The sequence below is a fragment of the Schistocerca gregaria genome, chromosome 4, assembly GCF_023897955.1.
Source record: "Schistocerca gregaria isolate iqSchGreg1 chromosome 4, iqSchGreg1.2, whole genome shotgun sequence".
Taxonomy (NCBI): domain Eukaryota; kingdom Metazoa; phylum Arthropoda; class Insecta; order Orthoptera; family Acrididae; genus Schistocerca; species Schistocerca gregaria.
In genome coordinates, this window is record NC_064923.1 from 692,271,639 (window position 1) to 692,296,778 (window position 25,140).

At 42.0% G+C, this 25,140-nt stretch overlaps 1 protein-coding gene across 1 annotated transcript in view; it reads left to right on the forward strand.

Annotated features, from left to right (window-relative positions):
* The window catches only part of LOC126267453 (nephrin-like), a 943,456-nt gene that overhangs the window by 255,349 nt on the left and 662,967 nt on the right, over positions 1 to 25,140 (forward strand). Inside the window, exon 2 of the mRNA XM_049972720.1 lies at positions 16,621 to 16,753. Within this exon, the coding sequence (XP_049828677.1) occupies positions 16,621 to 16,753 (133 nt within the window). The remainder of the gene's footprint in view (positions 1 to 16,620; positions 16,754 to 25,140) is intronic.

The window sequence follows — 25,140 nt, forward strand, 5'->3', positions numbered from 1 at the left end:
AGCGGTCGATAAAATCCCATAAATTATCAGCAAAATAACTGAGAGCTAATTTACATACCTCAGAAAATTTTAATACTAGTTATATGCGACTAGCTGCAGCAGCATGAAAGTACGAGTTTTGTACATTCTTTACTTTACTCCTGTGGTGCGGTACGCCAAGCAGCAGAATGGGCTGTTTAAGATCCGGTCCATTAAAATCTCATTTATTGTTCCTTGTCACTTGTACATTTTAATTAAATTAGATGTCCGATCACTGGGGATCATCTTCAGGTCTAAAACAAAGTGAAACTAAATATGTGCCACCCAATGTTTTATAATAAGTAGAAAAGAAAAGAATTGTACATAAACACAGAATTTACCTGAGCAGTTGCGTCTGAGACCCGTCTTCTCTACTTAGTTTGTTATAGATCTGAAGATGACTCAGAGTGATCGAAACATGTAATCTAATTAAAAACGTACAGCTGCGACGTAAAAATAAATGAGAATTATGTAAATAGTTGTTGAATCTCTCAAGATGATTATGATGACTATAGTGAATAATCAGGAAGGCTGATGGTGGGGCAGCTGGGGGACGAGAGTGGGTTCAAATGGCTCTGAGCACTATGGGACTTAACTTCAGAGGTCATCAGTCCCCTAGAACTTAGAACTACTTAAACCTAACTAACCTAAGGACAACACGCAGATCCATGCCCGAGGCAGGATTCGAACTTGTGACCGTATCGGTCGCGCTGTTCCACACTGTAGCGCCTAGAACCACTCAGGCACTCCGGCCGGACCAGAGTGGAATAAATGTAGAGGATATCCCGCTTAAGCCTACCAAATGCCTTGTTCGGAACCGTCAGTTTGAAGCCATTTAATGTATATCTGAAGCATCATCTTTCGTTGAGTTCGTTGTCCCACCTAACCATTAAGACAAGCCGTTGTCTCAACTAACACTATATATTTATGGTTAGGTGGGACAGCATTCTCAACGGCGGATGATGCTTCAAGTATACATTAAATTGTTTCAATACCACAGCTTTTAACAAGCACTTTGAAAGGTCTAAGTGGCAGTTCCTCCCCATTTAATCCCAATTTGGGTCTCTAACTGTCATAGCAAAGCACTGTAAAAGATAATATATTGAATTTTGTAAATGATTCTGATGTGACAAACGTCACACGCATACAGGACTCAAATAATTGATGAAAATAAAACGTGAAAATAAATAAATGCTTGCTCAGTATGTATGAGAAAACTGACAAACGTGTTCAAGGAGTAACAAGAGGCTTTACCAAACCATAAACTTTTTCAAGTAAAAATATGACTTTCGCATCGTTGTTCGTGTCAGTTTTGTAGATTATGTTACTGAAGTAAACACAGAAATATTAATGATGAGGATGAATGTAAGTTCTGTTTTAACATGCCGCGTCAAATTCGGATGACTATCTCCATCGTCGTCGGCAGAAGCGGAATCTGACAGTCACAAAATGGTGTAGTTTCACTGATACGCCAGAGAACGAAATATGGTGGATGGATTGAGTCATTATGATATCAAGGGAATGTTGCTTAATGAATTCGTTTGAGATAAACAATATGGTTCATAAGATTTTATAAATTTCTTCTTTCATTCTAATACCAGAGCCAAATGATAGTCCTTCCGCTTTTCGTATCGTGCGCAAATATAATTTGAACAATGAAACCAAACTGCTGGCATTAACAAGAAGTGACAGATCAAACTTGAGAAATAAGAGCCACTGTAATGGTTGGTACGTTGTGAATATCAGCTACACTGCATGTCACAGTAAGCAACGACATTGCTTCAAACATTGTTGTAAAGGTCTGAGGGCCAAAATATTCCATTGGATTTCACGAGACTTGCTATTGATGGTCCGTTCTCTGTTGCCATACTGTAAAGCTTATTGCTAACTCCAGTTGTGAGAAACCTTTCGTTGGAGATCGTACTGCTGCTGCCACGTTTTAGTAGCATTTATTACTACGGTGCGTTTAGGAAGCACGCCACTATCATCAGGAGTATTTCAGAAACATGTACACTCCTGGAAATTGAAATAAGAACACCGTGAATTCATTGTCCCAGGAAGGGGAAACTTTATTGACACATTCCTGGGGTCAGATACATCACATGATCACACTGACAGAACCACAGGCACATAGACACAGGCAACAGAGCATGCACAATGTCGGCACTAGTACAGTGTATATCCACCTTTCGCAGCAATGCAGGCTGCTATTCTCCCATGGAGACGATCGTAGAGATGCTGGATGTAGTCCTGTGGAACGGCTTGCCATGCCATTTCCAACTGGCGCCTCAGTTGGACCAGCGTTCATGCTGGACGTGCAGACCGCGTTAGACGACGCTTCATCCAGTCCCAAACATGCTCAATGGGGGACAGATCCGGAGATCTTGCTGGCCAGGGTAGTTGACTTACACCTTCTAGAGCACGTTGGGTGGCACGGGATACATGCGGACGTGCATTGTCCTGTTGGAACAGCAAGTTCCCTTGCCGGTCTAGGAATGGTAGAACGATGGGTTCGATGACGGTTTGGATGTACCGTGCACTATTCAGTGTCCCCTCGACGATCACCAGAGGTGTACGGCCAGTATAGGAGATCGCTCCCCACACCATGATGCCGGGTGTTGGCCCTGTGTGCCTCGGTCGTATGCAGTCCTGATTGTGGTGCTCACCTGCACGGCGCCAAACACGCATACGACCATCATTGGCACCAAGGCAGAAGCGACTCTCATCGCTGAAGACGACTCATCTCCATTCGTCCCTCCATTCACTCCTGTCGCGACACCACTGGAGGCGGGCTGCACGATGTTGGGGCGTGAGCGGAAGACGGCCTAACAGGTTGCGCGACTGTAGCCCAGCTTCATGGAGACGGTTGCGAATGGTCCTCGCCGATACCCCAGGAGCAACAGTGTCCCTAATTTGCTGGGAAGTGGCGGTGCGGTCCCCTACGGCACTGCGTAGGATCCTACGGTCTTGGCGTGCATCAGTGCGTCGCTGCCGTCCGGTCCCAGGTCAACGGGCACATGCACCTTCCGCCGACCACTGGCGACAACATCGATGTACTGTGGAGACCTCACGCCCCACGTGTTGAGCAATTCGGCGGTACGTCCACCCGGCCTCCCGCATGCCCACTACATGCCCTCGCTCAACGTCCGTCAACTGCACACACGGTTCACGTCCACGCTGTCGGGGCATGCTACGAGTGTTAAAGACTGCGATGGAGCTCCGTATGCCACGGCAAACTGGCTGACACTGACGGCGGCGGTGCACAAATGCTGCGCAGCTAGCGCCATTCGACGGCCAACACCGCGGTTCCTGGTGTGTCCGCTGTGCCGTGCGTGTGATCATTGCTTGTACAGCACTCTCGCAGTGTCCGGAGCAAATATGGTGGGTCTGACACACCGGTGTCAATGTGTTCTTTTTTCCATTGAAACGTCCCCTTAGAACAATTATACACGACTGTGCTTAAACTGACACACAATATCTTTAGCGCAACGCAATCTGACTTCCAAAAATCCCTACGAAAGAATGGCCCTGACTACCTATACGTTTCACAGATCACTTACCTCACAAAAATCTTCGTTACTCAAGCTACTGCAATACAGCGAGCGCCACTACTGCCAGCTAAATAAAAGATTCAAACTACTGAAGGCACTAACTACTGATAGGCATAGTTAGCAAATGAAAGATTTTAATAGAGAACAAACAATGTATTTACCTCACTAGTCATAATATATATAGCAGTTCATGACACCAATTTTTACAAATTTCAAAACTCCGCCATCTCTCTCCCCACGTCCACCACTGCTGGCGGCTGACCTCCAACTGCGCAACGCTACGCGCTGTTAGCATCCAGCTGCCGCTGCCCAACACTACAAAGGCAGACAACAATGCAGACTAAACATAGACTGCACACGGCACAGCCAGTGATTTTTTCATACCGAGCGCTATGTGGCGTTACCAATAAGAAAACCAAAACAGCTTACTTACATAGCCCCCATGCTCCCTACAAAAAAATTTACAAGTTGTTTTGGGCAGTGGCCAATACAGATTGGAAAATTTATTTCATAATTACAATAACAAAGAAATGAAATGCACACACTTATCAATACAATGTTGGTCAAAAGCTAAAATTTTCTCACAGTCCATAAAGACAGTCATGATCATTCATCAATGTAAAATTGCAGTGTTTTTCTCAAAGTCTGAGTAGTAAAAGAAAATGCACACGCAAGTAGTTGATTTCCATGCAGTCTTGAAGAAGTAGTGTTGTCCTTCCAATGGAAAGACAGTGCTGACTCTTGACATGCAGACAGGTAATGGGCCACAACAGAGCAAACCCACAGCAGAGTCAGTCGAAGTTGAAGACTATTGGTCATCACAGAGCAGACCCACTGTAGTCCTGGTAGAGATTATGGTATTGGTGAGTCATCAAAGGTGTAGACCCACTGTAGTCTTTGTAGAGATGGCCAGCAGCCATCTGTTTAACTGTGCAGGCACATAATCACCGTTGAAGAGTCTTGCGGATAATATAGCAAGTCCATAACCACCACTTGTGCACTCACAAAAATTCTTTTTGAAATGTCCTTAGAACCAGCAATGCTGTTATCCAGTCCCTTACTGAGTTATTAACACACGTGCAAACACTATCAGTCCCTACTTCTCACATATTGTCCATATACTATGACTAACAGAAACGTGTGCAGTGAAATGTAATTTACAAGTTACTTAATTTAATGAACTGGTGTCAGTTACAATTTTATAACCTAAGAATGCAATAACAAAGGTACAAAATACATGTTTAAAGAACATAACAATACAGATAACATTTGCAGTAGTACAGGCTTTACAAAAGAATCGAAATAGCAAATACATCAGTGTTACAAAAATTATGACATAAGTACATACATAAAAGATCAGAATAACTTTTGAAACATCAACTTCACACATGAGCATTAGAACAAAACAGAATAAATAATGTGTAAACATCTTTACAAAGTAAATAGCATGTTATTAATGCAAATTATATTTGAGGATAACAGTATTCCTCATCATAGTGAATGTAGCTTAGTATTAGAAAAATTCTGCAACATAAGTCTTATCAGATGAACAAATAAAGACAGGAAGAACATAAATACACAAGGGTACACAAACACATAGTGGGATAACACAAGGAAAGGGCAGGGTTTGTTTTACTGCAGTATTTTGTAAACAAAACTTTCTTTACTTCTCGGAGATCTCCCTTCGTTCTTCATTATTTCCAAAAAGTCCTATCTATACCTACTTTTCTCATCCTCTTTCAAAAATAGTTTTTCTCAACTATACACTACTTTTTTTTGGCCAAATCATTTTCATATAGCTTCTCAATGCTTCTCTTCCAATTCATCATAGATAGTTTCTTATATAGTCTACCCCTTCTTAAGCTAACTTAAAATCTACTGAGCTCAGATGCTAAACTAAGGGACGACGCAATGCAGCAGCACAAAACGATTAACACAAACAGCAATGAATAAAAAATGCAAGTAAGCATAGCAAGCAGCAATAAATGTAATAACTTATACCTAAACGTGATAAAGCTGAAGCAGAAAAAATATTACAGTAAAAATGTGTAATACCTATGTAACATCTTAACACTAGAGTGATGCATCACTAGAACATACGCTAGCAGATAAGTTACCAAATCGTAAAAAAAAATATTTTTGTAAGTCCTGTGAAGGGAAATGTCTACTTGTGCTCTCTTTTCTAAGGACGTACATCATAAAATGATTCTTTACTGGATCTGTAGACAGAAAGTAGTTATATTAGTACATGTATTAAATTTTAATTTAAACAATGCTGCGTTGCAACAAGAAACTAGATATTAAACAAAATAGGCAAAGCAAGGCGTGAAACGTCATTCGCTAGCCATAAGGCATTTCATAATGCAGTAAACAATCTTCCAGCAAGCAAGACAATAGACATGAAACGTTTCTCATCATTTCATTTCAGTAAACATCATAAATCAAGAACTCTACAGTGCAACCATGTTTTCAAGTTTGAGGGTGTCGTATTTACGATGCTTTCTACAAAGGAATGTCAATAGCGAGGATAATGGCGTATTTTTTTTCTCCACCTGTGCCTCTGACAGGCACACACTAATGGCTTTTTTTCCAGGCGCCTGTCGCGCAGCAGGGTGCCCACGACGCATTACGTGCAGGTGGTCACTTACCTTTCTTACTGAAAAATTTACGACAGCAGTGTCCGCTACAGTGACAGTCTCTTATAAAAATATTTTCACAGGTTGAGAATTTGCGTTATAAATGTGTAAAAAATAAAATCCTATAAATATAAGAGTGTCCAAAAATTTTTTGTCGGCATTGTAATACATTCACACATTTACATACATTTCATCTCTTAAAGTACGATTCTTGGTTTCCAACCACCTTTTTCAAAAACCAGAGTCCCTCACCACTACTCATTATTCCTTACCTTATTACACATATACATATTCGTCCACACTTCTTCAATATTTCATCATAACAAATAAGTAGCATAATCAAATTCCTCATATAGCATCAGCTTATTGATCATAAACATGCCACAACAGCATAATACACATCGTCATCGTAATAATAACATCATAACACCTCAGTCAAATTCTCAAAATCGTCGTAGCTTCCTCCAATAATTTCAAAACCTAAAAAAATTCTCTGCTCATGTCAAAAGTGTCATCTACCTCAAACGTACTTCAAAAATCATGATCCCATACCAAATACATCATTCGCACCTCTCATAGTATCACAATGGTTCCGAAAAAATATGAACATTTCACAAAGTACAGACAAAATAGAATTTCATAAGTGTGAAGTTATCCAACTGTGTAATTACGTAAACATCTGTCACTGATGTAGTATAATAAATGTTTGTTTCTCTCAGTTAAATGACCAGATAGCTGTGTAATTTATGTGTTAGAGAAATATGGTATGGATGTGTAAAGTTGTATAAGCAAATACCATATTAGATAGGGCTCCTTGTGCTTGCCAAACACATGGTACAAAAAGTAGACGTGTACCCCCCTGAGGATTAATGTAATTATACCCTCAGGTGTTACAGATTACAGCAATGGAATGAAATGTATCACAAAAAGCTTTCTTTTTAATTCAACAATATTAATAAATAAATGGTTTAAGTACCAAATTAATCACTCAAATGCGTGCCCTGTGTTGCTAAATGTGCGTTTTGCTGTAAGATAATTCTCTGGAACTGTCGTAGTTATCGTCCTCTGTAAGCAAAGTTCTGCTGAAGTCAATGTACTTACCTCATCATAAACGAAAGTGAAATGCTTTGCTTATAGATATCTTAGTTATTACGCTTATTGCTGTGATGAAGTAAGTACTGTACTGTAACGTATTACTGTGCTACAGAAAAGGCTGTTTCATTGTAGCTAAACCACAAAGTTACTACTAAAACATGTTTTCCTTTCCAGAAGAATTCAGCAAAACTGTGCAGATATAAAACAGATACACAGCAAAAACAACAATGTAAATCGTGTCACATATTAGTAGCGTCGTGATATAATCGAGTAGCTATTAGAGAAACCAAATGCTAAGTCATCTTTAATCTCACAGAAAGAACATTAAATCCAGAATTTATTTTCAAGTAAACCAAAATGTTGCATTAAAATCTCATTAGCAGTACTGGTAACTGTTCTAAGTATGTCAGCCTTATAGTCGTTACGTAATCGTGTAACTAACAAGCAAGAATGTACACACGAAATAACACAGTGATGTATGTTCACTATAACAATGCACTTGTAAATACTGTCTAAATATGTTCCGTAGGTTGTAGACTGGATAGTTATCTTCAAAACATTGTTGCATGTTAACAATTTCTAAGTCTGACAAAGCATACTAATAACGTGAAGTGAAAAATTTTATGTCAAAGACAAAGTTAAAAAGCTGATTATCTCTTACTAAACGGTTTTACATGTAAAATGTTGTGTAAACCTTTACTCTTCCTAGTACGCAGACTGTCAACTGAAAAGCAATTATCATGTGGTTACGTCGGTAAGGAACACTGGAATTTTGCTCAAGGTTAGCTTACGTTATTTTTCTCTGAGCCAGCCAGCGCACGCGGCTGCCTGCGGTGAGAGTCATTGTCTGTTTCTTTGTTGGCGCGCGTCGTTATTGGGATTAGGAGACCTAACTTCTACAAATTCACCTTGCCGAGAGGGCCCTGACCTGTTTGAAGCTCGCCAGTTCTGATGGAATTCAGCTCTGTCGTTTTGTCGGTAGTTTACATAGTTTCTTGTTTGTCGGTCATGTGCTGGAGAATTTCTCCCGAAATCGTAACTGCGCGCTGGACCATTGCGTCTTAAGTTATTCCGTCTCCCTTGATAATAATTATTTTGGTTTCCATATTGTCTGTTTCTCTGAATGTCTCTGTAATAGTCATTACCGCGGAGAGGTGATCTTTCCCTATGATAATTACTACTCTGCCAACAGTTGTCATACGGGTGGTGTCCGTTTTGGTCACGATTTACGTTGTACGAATAGCCTTGTCGTGTATTATTTCTGTCATCGCGGAATTGTGAACGGTGTGACCTGTAATTGTTGTGTTCCTGTTTTCGCGTTCGATTGTCAGTGTCAATTTCCAGTTCTTGTAACAGTCCCTGAAAAGCTTCAATGTCGTCTTTGCAACGGCCTGCCAAAATAATATGCCGTAAATGTTCAGGCAATTTGATTAAGCAAATGCGGATGAGTTCTGACGGGCTGTATGGGTTTGACAGGTACTGATTCTTGTGCAACATGTCTTCAAAATACACTCCTGGAAATGGAAAAAAGAACACATTGACACCGGTGTGTCAGACCCACCATACTTGCTCTGGACACTGCGAGAGGGCTGTACAAGCAATGATCACACGCACGGCACAGCGGACACACCAGGAACCGCGGTGTTGGCCGTCGAATGGCGCTAGCTGCGCAGCATTTGTGCACCGCCGCCGTCAGTGTCAGCCAGTTTGCCATGGCATACGGAGCTCCATCGCAGTCTTTAACACTGGTAGCATGCCGCGACAGCATGGACGTGAACCGTATGTGCAGTTGACGGACTTTGAGCGAGGGCGTATAGTGGGCATGCGGGAGGCCGGGTGGACGTACCGCCGAATTGCTCAACACATGGGGCGTGAGGTCTCCACAGTACATCGATGTTGTCGCCAGTGGTCGGCTGAAGGTGCACGTGCCTGTCGACCTGGGACCGGACCGCAGCGACGCACTGATGCACGCCAAGACCATAGGATCCTACACAGTGCCGTAGGGGACCGCACCGCCACTTCCCAGCAAATTAGGGACACTGTTGCTCCTGGGGTATTGGCGAGGACCATTCGCAACCGTCTCCATGAAGCTGGGCTACGGTCCCGCACACCGTTAGGCCGTCTTCCGCTCACGCCCCAGCATCGTGCAGCCCGCCTCCAGTGGTGTCGCAACAGGAGTGAATGGAGGGACGAATGGAGAGCTGTCGTCTTCAGCGATGAGAGTCGCTTCTGCCTTGGTGCCAATGATGGTCATATGCGTGTTTGGCGCCGTGCAGGTGAGCGCCACAATCAGGACTGCATACAACCGAGGCACACAAGGCCAACATCCGGCATCATGGTGTGGGGAGCGATCTCCTACAATGGCCGTACGCCTCTGGTGATCGTCGAGGGTACACTGAATAGTGCACAGTACATCCAAACCGTCATCGATTCCATCGTTCTACCATTCCTAGACCGGCAAGGGAACTTGTTGTTCCAACAGGACAATGCACGTCCGCATGTATCCCATGCCACCCAACGTGCTCTTGAAGGTGTAAGTCAACTACCCTGGCCAGCAAGATCTCCGGATCTGTCCCCCATTGAGCATGTTTGGGACTGGATGAAGCGTCGTCTCACGCGGTCTGCACGTCCAACACGAACGCTGGTCCAACTGAGGCGCCAGGTGGAAATGGCATGGCAAGCCGTTCCACAGGACTACATCCAGCATCTCTACGATCGTCTCCATGGGAGAATAGCAGCCTGCATATACACTGTACTAGTGCCGACATTGTGCATGCTCTGTTGCCTGTGTCTATGTGCCTGTGGTTCTGTCAGTGTGATCATGTAATGTATCTGACCCCAGGAATGTGTCAATAAAGTTTCCCCTTCCTGGGACAATGAATTCAAGGTTTTCTTATTTCAATTTCCAGGAGTGTATTTCACAAGACTGGAAAATTCAGATTTTCATCATTATGATGCCATGTTTTACTTGGTGTTGTGTGGCTTGGGACGAATATGCTGAGAGGAAGGCATGGTGAAATTCTCCTTCACTGTGGCAATCGTGAATGACCGATCGCATTCTTACAGCTGGTTCATTCTCTAAGTAGCCACACATAAATTCTAATCTGTGCTCTAGTGACCAGTTGGGAGGAAAACAATGAGAGAATTGATGGAGCCACGCTTGTGGATGAATGTCGTTGCCAGAATTCTTAAATGTTTTGAATTTACGTGTAGTAATGAACAGCTTATAGTCAAAATCATCGTCTCGGCGGGTGGCATATAGGTCATTGTTACGTCGTGTCGGCGGTTCCATCTCAGAATTCGGTGTACCTTGCAAATTTCTTTCATAATTTCCGAAGTGCCCTGTGTTATTATTTTGTGGCTGGTCCGTATTTCTATGTGCCTCTTCCCGTATTGGAGCGCGAGTGTCCTCTGAAATACGTAATTGTTGTATTACCTGAGTCAGCTGATCTTGTACTTCCCGGATTTCTCTTTGGTGTTGCGTACTAATTTGGTTCAGACTTTGTTTGAATTTCCTAATTTGTTCGAACTCTTCTGTGTCATTAAAGACTACCAGTTTTGTGTCATTCAAATTACCATCTACCTTCGTAGATAAATTAGTGAACTGATCCGAAAGTTCGGCTACTTTCTCCGACAGTGATCACATTTCCTCAGTGTGTTTTTCTGAACCAAGTTTCAGAGTGTCCATTTGTGTTGAAATCGAATCTACTGTGTCCTTTAAGTTTTCCTGAGTTCTTGCAAGTTGCGTAACCGAATCGGTGGATGCAACTGAGTCCATTTTAGCTTGCAAGGTGTCGTGATTTTCACGAACAACAGTTTGCAATTCTTTTATGGCTGCTTCGTGATTCTGTAATGCATTTTCATGCCGCGAAAAAATGGGTTGGAAATGCTCACAAATTTGTGTTTTTACGTCATTACAGATTTTTTGACATTTCGATTCAATGTTATGTAACTCAGTAGTTAAATCGTCACGTGTTTGTTCAAGTGTGGTGTCTAACTTTCGAAGATTTTGTTCCATTGTGTCTAACTTTTGAAGATTTTGTTCCATTGTGTCTAACTTTTGAAGATTTTGTTCCGTTGTGTCTAACTGTTGCTGTGTTTGTCTCTGGTTTTGTTTCATTTGTTGCATTAATTGCAATAATAATGTATTAGTGTCTGGAATCTGATCATCTATGCTTTTCGGCAGTGCATTTGCACCGGCAACATTCACAGTTTGACAAGCAGAAAATGTGTCTTGGCTTACTTGAGAAAACGGTGAGGACGCAAAACCTGAATGTACAGTATTTGCAAGATTGTGTCCTGTCATATCGGATTACTGACGCGATCTGTTGCCGACCAATCGATCGATAATGCTTCCCTGTTCACTAACTGTTTCACTTCCTACACCATTATTTGCAGCCCGCTCCATTTCCCTATGCACTATTACCAAATTACTACTTTGAACATTTGTGAATTCATTACATGGTGGCGCTAACACATTGCTTTCGTCTTCACTATCATGTCTCAGTTTACTTTGTAGCCTAGTATTACGTTTTTCACACGCCATTATTGTCACAATATTTCACACGATAACACAGAAAAGCACAATTTGAAGAGCAAAAATAAGAGAACACATTAACATAGCACTGAAAATAATATCTAGTTAATTGCAAGCGCAGCTGCGAAATACTTGGTGCAACTCTACATGCATGCCACAACTGTTGTACGGTACAATAATGAAAGACTACAACTACAAAGGAAATTCCCTCTATGATTACGCGCTAGCAATAAAAAAAATCTACATTAATTACACAAACTACAAGAAAAAATCAGAAGATTCCAGTGAGGTATCCTCGGCTGAGTGTCGACATATGAAACGTCCCCTTAGAACAATTATACACGACTGTGCTTAAACTGACACACAATATCTTTAGCGCAACGCAATCTGACTTCCAAAAATCCCTACGAAAGAATGGCCCTGACTACCTATACGTTTCACAGATCACTTACCTCACAAAAATCTTCGTTACTCAAGCTACTGCAATACAGCGAGCGCCACTACAGCCAGCTAAATAAAAGATTCAAACTACTGAAGGCACTAACTACTGATAGGCATAGTTAGCAAATGAAAGATTTTAATAGAGAACAAACAATGTATTTACCTCACTAGTCATAATATATATAGCAGTTCATGACACCAATTCTTACAAATTTCAAAACTCCGCCATCTCTCTCCCCACGTCCACCACTGCTGGTGGCTGACCTCCAACTGCGCAACGCTACGTGCTGTTAGCATCCAGCTGCCGCTGCCCAACACTACAATGGCAGACAACAATGCAGACTAAACACAGACTGCACACGGCACAGCCAGTGATTTTTTCATACAGAGCGCTATGTGGCGTTACCAATAAGAAAACCTAAACAGCTTACTTACACCATTTCCAGGAGTGTAGTTACGTGAATGGAAACTTTTGGGCGAGGGATGTTGCTTCCCCAATATTTTAACAAACCACACTCATGTATAATTTTAATTCTTATGATAATTATCTCAGTCTGTAAAACAAAATGATGAGACAGTTAAAATTCGTAATCATACTCATTCGGCCTCTCGATGTCGAAGTCAGCCACTGGAATAAAGTTTCTGTGGTTCTGCAGAATTACGGTGATCAGCTCCGAAAACTCTTAAAATACTCAGAGACATAATTATACGCCGTGGGGAAGCCATCTTGGATGCTACGACGTACTGACTTTGCAGCATGGGAATCAGTGTCCAAGACGTATTAATTTCGATAAAAGTCCAGATATTAATCTCTCGAAATATAACGTAAACGACTGTGGTGTGGACTTTACTGATTTCCCAGGATACAAAGTTCCCTACGAACTGCGACACTCCGAATAATGTTCCGAGCCAAATACAAGAGAGAAGTTAACATAACCAATGAATTCAACGAACCTTTTACATTCAAGAAATTATGTTTTTCCATAAATAATCTTATTAGCTACACCACAGGATACATCATAATCTCGCATGAGATGAAATCTTATCATAATTAATCAAATTACATTCCGTATTCAAAATTTTAGCTTCCAACCCTGTCGCTAATTACAGTTCAATACCGCTAATTAATGTTCCCACATGATCATACTCTTCGCAGTTGCTAGATCAGTAGTACGTAAGCCCATAATATACGTAATGTTCCACATTCTATCCACAGAGTTTTATGTCACGTGTTAGAGATAATATCTTGCTGTAGCGCAGTCGTAATCCATATAGATCAGTTGAGCAGTTACGCTTAAGCATTCGCGCTAGAAGAGGAAACGTGGCTGAGAAAAGGTGATACTACGCTACTCACTAATATAGATGTAACTGAAATACACCTGATGATAGTAGCGTGGCACCGGAAAGCTTTGTGCTTGTAGATACTAGTAAAAAAGCAGTTTCTCTTTTAAACTACTGCAATATAATTTATTTCTTAAATGTTAGATAGTGACCAGTAAAAATATTCATTAGCCTGTGTTTGCCATTGAGTAACTCCGTTAGTTACCTTAATGAAGTGTGATCCAAGGAGTAACTCTGTACGCTTCGCAACCATGTAAGGTCATTGATATGCCTGTTCGTTAATCTTTAAACTGGTAAGATTTTATTTCTTAATTCAAAGACGCCGCTCTGTTCACCCCTGTTGGCACGTACAACATTACTAAGTTTATTCCTATGCATGTTCCTTGACACTCATGAAGTCATGTTCAAGTGCATTGCGAACATCTACCTTCGAGTCCTGTAGGTCCGTAACTTTATTACTGTTCTCAAATTCCCAAATCGCACAAGGAACGTTTGTAGGTGTGAGGTCAGGTGACTTTGACGGCAACCGAATCGAAGCATCTCGGCCAGTGCACCTATCCGAAAACAGTTCACCCACAAAGTGCTATCTAACCAGATAGCGCTTGTTCCTACTGGAATATCAAGTTAGGTTTCAACTGTACCAGTTGTGTTCCGCAACCTAGCTGTAAAGGAATGTACCAGTGATGCAACAGCACATAAATCGTGACCACACACTGACTGTAAGTGCCTCCTTCCACTTTACGTGTAAGACGAGGCCAGCCTTCTCACGTCCGACGTTATGAAGGGTCAACTTGCCGAATTCACGAATAGCTGAGTAATCGGATGTAAGTAGTTCCTTAGTAGTCTTTTTCTCAATTTTGGCTAGTATATCATTGTCTACGTAAGGACATAACGATTAGCACAATACTCTGCACACTGTTCATCTAACACAACACTCTTCACATTGTTCATCATGACAGCTCCTATTTTCTGGTCGCTGTGTGCACTGATAATATCAGACTCCTTGAAAAGTCAGGTAGTGCCTTGTCCACGTCGAAGGCTGAGCTCGGAGGACGTATCGTTTGCTATTCATGGATCGTGCTACATATTTCAGTAAATAGGGTGTGCCCAGTCCGAGCAGTCCGATGGGACTGTGGTTCGATCCACATTGCGTTTGAAAGTTTCGTCGCACTTGGGTATCGCACTTCCTCTCTATGACAACGAATCCCTCTAGGGCGAAGTTGCAAGTACAGTCGTTAGTAAGGCTCATTTGAAAGTGTTAACAGTTACTGCAGCGAAAATATTAGCCGATAATGACTCACCATGTACAAAACGAGACAACAGAAAATGAATGTCTTGAGGGGAAGATATCAACCTTCTGTGGGATGTACGTATTACACTTCAGAATATAGCAGAAATCTTCGAAACAAACCTTTTATTTGCACGATGAACACCGAATGAAAAATGTCGCGCCATAGTGACAACAAAGGTTCGCAACATCTAGATCGTGGACGAACTCCATGGGACAAACAATCCTTGCACGACGTTGAGCTAGGTACCTGCTCTTAAAGAATACGTACAGAATCATGGTGAACGGGCTGATGAGATGTAATGGAGTGTGATGGCATGCAACCGACTGATAAACTGTGTTGCTTATTGTGAAACTGCCTATCCTTTAATGAATAGCTGCAGATAGTGCGACAGCATGTTTTACAGGCACGGTAAAAAACATGCAGAGGCTGAATTGGATTAGTGGTTCCAGGTGGTGTGAATTGCTACGTCACTTTTCAGGAGGAACAGTTTCTACTAAGGAAGCGTGATTTTTATACGCATACTAGGAACCAAGCAAAAGTAAGTTATTTTGGCCAGATATCTGTGAAAGGATTGTGCCGCGGTCGTAGTTTTCTTACGCTCATTTTCCCACTCTTGCTTGCTGTGACGTAAATGTTCCCTATTGCCACTGCAAGATCATGCACACGAGAAAGACTCGTAGATGGCAGAGCACCTCCAACTTCTCGCAAGCAAAATAAATAACTTCCAGTCAATTTACTATCCAAATGCCGACCTGGGAGGCTGTGCGGTTCTAGGCGCAAAAGTCTGGAACCGCTCGACCGCTACGGTCGCAGATTCGAATCCTGCCTTGGGCATGGATGTGTGTGATGTCCTTAGGTTAGTTAGGTGTAAGTAGTTCTAAGTTCTAGGGGACTGATGACCTCAGACGTTAAGTCCCATAGTGCGCAGAGCCATTTTAACCATTTTTACTATCCAAATGAACAGTCGGCATAATCTCACTGTTGCCGTCCGTTTCGGTGACAGTGCGGTCATCTGTCCTTTTACACTCTGCGAAATTCTTTGTGTTCCTTTCTGACGAAATATCGACTTTGGTTACTGTTGCAGACATAATGAAATGTCTGTTTTGTTTATAGTTGGCATTGTTCTGCTTTGTATCAACACCACTAGCACTCTGACACTGTCGTGAGTTACACATCGACTAAGCAGTTCTGCTACGCTGCCTATCTCACGCAGTGCTGACCATTGGATACCTCTAGGCCTGCTTCCTGTTGCCACTCGCAGCCAGTATTGTGGTTGCATGGCAGACAATACGTGGAGCGTCGAATGCTTAAACATCACTGGCCTTTCACGACCTCGCATGCAAGGGATTCCTTGTGAGGTTTTGTCGTTGGTGTCCATTCGATATGCTCTATCTGTAAATCAGAACAATACAAAATACTGGATATACCTTTTCACTTGCTGAAAACTATAATTTCAGAATGAATGAAGCATGAAGTTGTAAAATTTTTGACACCCTACAATATATATGGTACATTTAATACTGACTTTTCCATATCCTTTTGTGTCTCGAGTAACTCAATGTTTACCTTCCTTAGAAGAACACGATGCTGTCCTCAAATCCATCCGCACTTAACTTGTTTATTCTATATATAATGACGAAACTACAGTGAAATCTCCTACAGCACCTCTCTACCGTTGCTAATTTACCTTTCTGCTTCCCTTTTTGCAGTTCCGCTGATTGACGTGACGGTGGTGGCCGGCGAGTCGGCGCGCCTGCCGTGCAACATATCCACCAGCGACATCGGAGACACGGTGCTACTAGTGTTGTGGTACCGAGAGGACCTCGGCACACCAATCTACAGGTAGCTAACGTTTTCTCCGTTATTTTACGGCGTAACCGCATACTGGCCTTATTATCACTGATTTCAATAAAACGCTCTCTTATATATTCTCCTCTATACACACATCAAAAAAAGTTTTGCATCAGCCCGGTTCCCAGATCTGGTGAAGATAGACGTTGACTGTGGGTATTGTATCATGGACACTGTCCCTTTGACTGTTCGGAAATATCACTAAACCTGCCCAAAGATGTAAATAACCATGCAACAGCAGCGCCTATTAGACGGAGGGACAAAAGTATAATTCCTTCAATAAACATAACACATCAAAAGAAGTCAGTAGCCAGGGTAGAGCATACTAAGTTTTTGGGTGTACATATAGATGAGAATCTTAATTGGAAAATTCATATTTGGGATCTCCTAAAGCGAGTAGGTTAAGTAACTTTAGCAATCAGAATAATTGCCAATTTTGAGGATGTAGAAAGTAGTAAGTAAACATACTTTGCCTACTTCCACTCTCTGACGTCCTACGGAATAATATTCTGCGGTAACACAAGAACTTTGCAAAAGGTATTCACTGCTCAAAAGAAAGTAGAATAATGTGTGGGGTTCATAGTCGCACATCTTGTAGACATCTGTTTAAATGGTTAGGAATTCTTACAACTGCTTCACATTACATTTAATCAGTAATGAAATTGTTTCTCAACGACATGGACCAGTTTAATATCTACAGTGACATTCATTCTTAAAGTATCATCAAAAATAAAGACCTACACTATCCTTTACTTAAACTATCTTTGGCACAGAAAGGGGTAAATAATCCTGCTACAAAACGCCTTCATAAATTAGCAAAAGAAACAAAATGTCTGACAGACAGCAGTAATTGTTTCAAAAACAAATTGGAATCATACCCCCTTGACAACTCCTTCTATACCATAGATGAATTCTTGGGTATGAGTAAATAAATCTGGATATATAAAATATTCATTTTGTGCCATTTAAGGGAAGGCATGGATAATATAAATATTTAGATATAACAATTGAAACGTCCCCTTTGAATAATTGTACAAGACTGTGCTTAAACTGACACACAATATTTTTAGAGCAACGCAATCTGACTTTCAGTAACCGCTACAAAGAATGGCCCTGACTAACATTAACCTATACGTTTCACAAATCACTTACCTCACCAAAAATCTTCGTTACTCGAACTACTGCAATACAGCGAGCGCCACTATTGCCAACTAAATAAAAGATTCAAACTACGGAGGTCGCTAACTACTGATTGGCATAGTTAGCGAATGAAAGATTTTAATAGAGAACAAACAATGTATTTACCTTAATAGTCATAATATATATATATATCAGTTCATGACATCCATTCTTACAAATTTTAAAACTCCGCCATCTCTCTCCCAGCATCCACCACTGCTGGCGCCTCACCTCGAAATGTGCAAGGCTACGCGCCGCTAACAGCCAACTGCCCAACGCTACAATGGCGAGTATTACAACAATGCCAACCAGCCACTGACTGCACACAGCACAGCCAGTGATTTTTTTATACGGAGCGCTACGTGGCGTTACCAATAAGAAAACCTAAACAGCCTATTTATATAGCCCCCACGATCCCCACAAAAAATTTTAGAAATGGTTTTGGGCAGTGGCCGACACATATTTGAAAAAAATTTTCATAATTACAATAACAAAGATATGAAATGCACACGCTTATTGATACAATGTTGGTCAAAAGCTAAAATTTTCTCACAGTCCATAAAGACAGTCCTGATCGTTCATCACAGTAAAATAGCAGTGTTTTTACTCAACGTCTGAGCAGTAAAAGAAAATGCACACGGAAGTAGTGGATTTCCATGCAGTCTTGAAGAAGTAGTATTGTCCTTCCAATGGAAAGACACTGCTGACTCTTGACATGCTGACAGATAATGGGCCACAACAGAGGAAACCCACAACAGAGTCAGTCGAAGTTTCGAAGAATATTGTTAGGTTGGTCATCATAGAGTAGACCCATTGTAGTCCTGGTAGAGATTGTGGTATTGGTGGGCCACCAGAGGTGCAGTCCCACTGCAGTCCTTGTAGAAATAATGGTATTGATGGGCCATCAAAGATGCAGACCCACTATAGTCCTTGTAGAGACAGCCAACAACCATGTGTTGCGACTGTGTAGATGCACAATCACCATCGAAGAGTCTTGCGGAGAATATAGCAAGTCCATAAACAACCACTTGTCCACTCGCAAAGAATTTGTTTGAAATGTCCTTAGAACCAGCAATGCTGTTATCCAGTCCCTTGCTGAATTATTAACACACGTGCAAACACTATCAGTCCCTACGTCTCACATATTGTCCATATACTATGACCAACAGAAATGTGTGCAGTGAAATGTAGTTTACAAGTTACTTAATTTGATGAACTGGTGTCAATTACAATTTTATAACATGAGAATACAATAACAAAGGTACAAAATATATCATTAGAGAACATAATAGTACAGCTAACATTTGCAGTAATACAGGCTTTACAAAAGAATCGAAATAACAAATACATCAATGTTACAAGAATTACGACATAAGTACATACATAAAAGATCAGAATAACTTTTGAAACATCAACTTCACACATGAGCATTACAACAAAACAGAACAAACAATGTCTAAACATCTTTACAAAGTAAATGACATATTATTAACGCAAATTATATTTGAGGAAAAGAGTATTCCCCATTATAGATCATGTAGTTGAGTAATAGAAAAATTCTACAACATAAGTCTTATCAGGGCGACACCCAATGCGAAATCCTGGCAGGGTCGCCATATGAAACGTCCCCTTTGAACAATTTTACAAGACTGTGCTTAAACTGACACACAACATTTTTAGCGCAACGCAATCTGACTTTCAGTAATCGCTACAAAGAATGGCTCTGACTAACATTAACCTATACGTTTCACAAATCACTTACCTCACCAAAAATCTTCGTTATTCGAACTACTGCAATACAGCGAGCGCCACTATTGCCAACTAAATAAAAGATTCAAATTACGGAAGCACTAACTACTGATAGGCATAGTTAGCGAATGAAAGATTTTAATAGAGAACAAACAATGTATTTACCTTAATAGTCATAATATATATATATATATATATATATATATATATATATATATATATATATATATATATATATATATATATATCAGTTCATGACATCCATTTTTACAAATTTCAAAACTCCGCCATCTCCCTCCCCACATCCACCACTGCTGGGGGCTCACCCCCAACTGCGCAACGCTACGCGCCGCTAACAGCCAACTGCCCAACGCTACAATGGCGAGTATTACAACAATGTCAACCAGCCACAGACTGCACACAGCACAGCCAGTGATTTTCATACGGAGCGCTACGTGGCGTTACCAATAAGAAAACCTAAAGAGCCTACTTACACAATAACACTATAATGCAAAAAAAAAGCTTGTTTCCTCTGCACATTTCTTGTGCATTTGACACTTTCCATATCATAACGGTTTTTCCGTGCTATTGATCAATGGAACACGTAACTAACTAACTATCTACGACCGCCGATCAATTCCATTCATTCCACCAGGAAGGAGGTACACAACTTGTGTTGTCTGTAGTTGAACATTGCCTAGACGGTCAGTACTGTGGTTCGAACGCGTATGCATTGTTACTTTGTGACAGGAAGGGCTCTAAATGGATGTGTCCAGGCGTCTCGGAATGAACAAAAGCGTTGTAGTTCGGACATGGAGGACATACAGAGAGACAGGAACTGTCGATGACATGCCTCGCCCAGGCCGCCCAAGGGCTACTACTGCAGTGGATGACCTCTACCTACGGATTATGGCTCCGAGGAACCCTAACAGCAACGCCACCATGTTGAATAATGCTTTTCGTGCAGCCACAGGACGTCGTGTTACGACTCAAATTGTGTGCAATAGGCTGCGTGATGCGCAACTTCACTCCCGATGTCCACGGCAAGATCCATTTTTGCAACCACGACACCATGTAGCACGGTACAGATGGGCCCAACAACACGCCGAAAGGACCGCTCAGGGTTGGCATAACGTTCTCTTCACCGATTAGTGTCGCATACACCTTCAACCAGACAATCGTCGGAGACGTGTTTGGAGGCAACCCGGTCAGGCTGAACTCCTTAGACACTCAGTCCAGCGTGTCCAGCAAGGCGGAGGTTCCCTGATGTTTTGGGGTGGCCTTATGTGGGGCCAACTATGATGCTGGTGGTCATGGAACGCGCCGTAACGGCTGTACGATACGTGAATGCCATCCCCCGACCGATAGTGCAGCCATATCGGCAGCATATTGGAGAGGCATTCCTGTTCGTGGACGAATATTTGTGCCCCCATCGTGCACATCTTGTGAATCATTTCCGTTGGGATAACGACATCGCTCGACTCGAGTGGCCAGCATGTTCTCCAGACATGAACCCTATCGAATACGCCTGGGATACATTGAAAAGGGCTGTTTATGGACGGCGTGACCAACCAAACACTCTGAGGGATCGACGCCGAATCGTCGTTGAGGAGTGGGACAATTTGGACAAACAGTGCCTTGATGAACTTGTGGATAGTATGCGACGACGAATGCAACCATGCATCAATGCAAGAGTACGTGCTACTGGGTATTAGAGGTAACGGTGTGTACAGCAGTGTGGACCCACACCTTAGAAGGGCTCGCTGCATGGCGGTAGAACATGCAATGTGTTGTTGTCATGAGCAATAAAAAGTTTAAAATGATGTTTATGTTGATCTCTATTCCTATTTTCTGTACAGCTTCAGAGACTCTCTGAGCAGAGGTAATGCAAAACGTTTTTGATGTGCGTATTTACAACTCCACAGCTTACTTTAGCCACAGCACTAACAATTCATCGAAAATCCGATTTGGAAACTAGATTTTCATCTTCAGACGGGGAGCTCTTAATCCTGCAGCGTGCACACCAGGTATTTGTATCGTTGGTAGGAAATTAATGAGCTTTCTGGGATATGGAAGATAAACGGGTATTTTGGACTGTTTGGGCATAGAAACAGTCATTCCTGAACTCACTAGGATGGAAGATCTGACCACAGATTTCCACCTGTCCTCTTTTTAACTGTGTCCCCTAATAAGCCACATCGCTGCACGGAGTGGCCGCGTGATTTGAGGCGCCATGTTACGGTTTGCGCGGCCCTCCCTCCGGAGGTTCGAGTCCCGCCTCGAACATGCGTATGTGTGTTGTTCGTAGCGTACGTTAGTTTAAGTTACGTTTAAGTCTAGGGACCGATGACCGCAGCAGTTTGGTCCCTTAGGTTATCACACACATTTCAATGAGCCGTCCCTCTTACTGCTCCAAACCACATCACCAGCACCATCCGCACAAAACCATTCCTGCCCCACAATTATACCACACCCCATTCCTTGGTGAAAAGGACAGTCAGAGATTTTCTAAACGAGTAAAACAGCTCGGTATTTAGATGCTATATTAGATGATCCACTCACATCTCTCAACTCTTAAAGTCATGCCACCTAGAGAGATGATGCAATGGCTATAAGAGGACGATGGTTACGTGATTTCCCAAATTCGCTCCAGGCAAATGCCAAGATGGTTTCTTTTAAAGGGGCTGCACGACTTCCTTCCCTATCATTGAACCATTCTGGGCTTATATTCCGATTCTAATGATCTCACTGTTGACAGAATGTTAAACAGTAATCATACATCCTTTTTTTGAAATCATGCCTCTTCCCAGTTCTTGAAAATAAGCCAATCAGAGAGGTCCTATGGCAAAGATACACGAGAATGACATCATTGTCGCCCAGTGGTGTTTGCGACTCCATAGTGTCTGCTCAAGTTGGATATATCCGACATTCTTCAATATTTATTCATTTTCTCCTACCCCGGAACCTGAAAAGCTATGAGCAATATTATTGTCTTCTTTTGATGGATTTTCGGTTCTTATCGTAGTTATGGACATCAGTGTGTGACTAGTTTGTAAACAGTAATTCTGAGAACAGTGAGAACATATCTTTTCAAGAACAGCGGTTTTTTATTTATTATTATTGTTTCCGTGGAGTCGTAACTCCTGTTCCGTTTACCGCCATAGGTTATCATAATGCCGGCGGGGTGGCCGAGCGGTTCTAGGCTGCTACAGTCTGGAACCGCGCGTCCGCTACGGTCACAGGCTCGAATCCTGCCTCGGGCATGGATGTGTGTGTGTCCTTAGGTCAGTTAGGTTAAGTAGTTCTAAGTTCAAGGGGACTAATGACCTCATATGTTAAGTCTCATAATGCTCAGAGCCACTTGAACCATTTGAACCTATCATCATGGCATGCGGTCTGAAGATGGTGTGAAACAGACCGAAACTGGTAGCCTAAGAAAACAAGAAAGTTTTTGTGTGTGCAATTTAATTTGTAAACCTCCGTTGTGATTCTAACATACGGCTTGTGTATGTGTGGTTACCTAATGTAGTCTCTGCAGTGTAAATCCGACGCCTCTGTACAATTAAGATGATCTTGTCATTGACAACCTATATCTATGGATTTCCATAAAACGAAATATCGTGTTGTGCTTTTCCTTCACTTCAGTCTAGAGCATCAAACCAATGACTGCTTTTGGGATGCTAATAGATTGAGTCACAACGTGGGTGCCGTACGTTATTCACTGTAAAAAACATGCAAATTGTTTAAATATGAAATACACAATACCGGACTCTACCAACACCTAATTTCGAGATTGGCAGAATAAATTTTTGAATTTCTTTAGATCGCATTCCCCGTTATTAGTTGGCCACAAAATCGGCAGATACTGCTTAGCGATGAGAAACAAAACTTCGCCCTGACTGGCACTTTCAGAAAACGCTCAGTGGACACGCAATTGGAACTCAACACTTTGATTGACTGTTTCCCTGTCCACCGAGCTGGAGTGCCCATATCACCTATCGAAATACGGACAGCAGTTACACTCCACCGACGATCTGCTCACTGGGGCACTGAGCGCTGTGCAAATGACGTGTGTTACATACATGCAATTCTCTGAGTGGAAGTGATATGCAGTCCGCAGACTCCTAGCTCTGAAATTACCAGAATATAAGACAGATTCCTGTTCATTTCGAACTTCTTCTTGGCACTAACTTTATATGGTATGTTAGTTATGCCTCACACCTGTTGAAAGTTTCTGCATTAGTTTTTTATAGGGCACTACTAAAATACTTCATTCACGAGAAACCTTCTTCACTCTTTTCTTACAGTTTTCCATTATACTGTATTATCCTTTGAACATTAGAGGCTGTTTTCCTTTTCCACCTGCATCTAACGAACTCTCTCCTCCCGCCAATCGCCATGTGTTTCTTCACATAAACTCAACTCGCGCCCACTGCATCGAGTAAACTACAGTGAAAACCATCATGCTCTCTTCTGAAAACAAATTTTAAAAATTTATTCTCCACTTTGACCTAACAGTGTGAAATGAAGGTGTAATCGAAGTCACCCTGAATGGAATATCCTAACCTTACACTGTCTTTCAAATACGCAGGTTGCCTTCATGACCTGACATCCAACGAAGCATTTGTCATGTTAAAGGTACTTTCAAGTTCGTGAATCTTTATACATCCCTAAATGACGTACGTCGTCCAAATGGTTCATACATTACAGTACACTGAACGCATGTTTTCAACGCCCAGAATGACCTCTAAGTTTGATAGAAACACAGCTTTCTTTATATTTTTTGATTTAAAGGTCCATTCATGTAAGGGTACATTGTCTTAAAGGTATCGTATGTTTCTAACATCTTTTTTGTCAACGCGGGATCTCCTGCTTACATGGCAGACGCTCTATCCATCTGAGCCACCGCGGACACAGAGGATAGCGCGACTGCAGGGCTTTATCTCTGGCACGCCTCCCGCGAAACCCACATTCTCAACGTATTGTCCCGCACTACATTCCTAGTGCCCCCGCCCATTATACTCATTACTCGTCTATAAACAGCTAAGGGCGTTCATTTGATTGTAATTTCGTTCTAACGAGCTGCATGGTCACCGATGGTATCTGTTATTTTCGGACATGTCCGAAAGAACAGATACCATCTTAGTATATATATAGTTAAGGCTCACTGGCCACTTGACCATTTTCTTCTGTGCGAATGCACAAACAGTGCCAGAACTCTTACGGGAATCGGCAACGCGCCGCGAGTAATGAGTATAATGGACGGGGGCACTACGAATGTAGTGCGGGACAATACGTTGAGAATGTGGGTTTCGCGGGAGGCGTGCCAGAGATAAATCCCTGCAGTCGCGCTATCCTCTGTGTCCGTGGTGGCTCAGATGTATAGAGCGTCTGCCATGTAAGCAGGAAATCCCGGGTTCGAGTCCCAGTCGGCGCAGACATTTTCAACA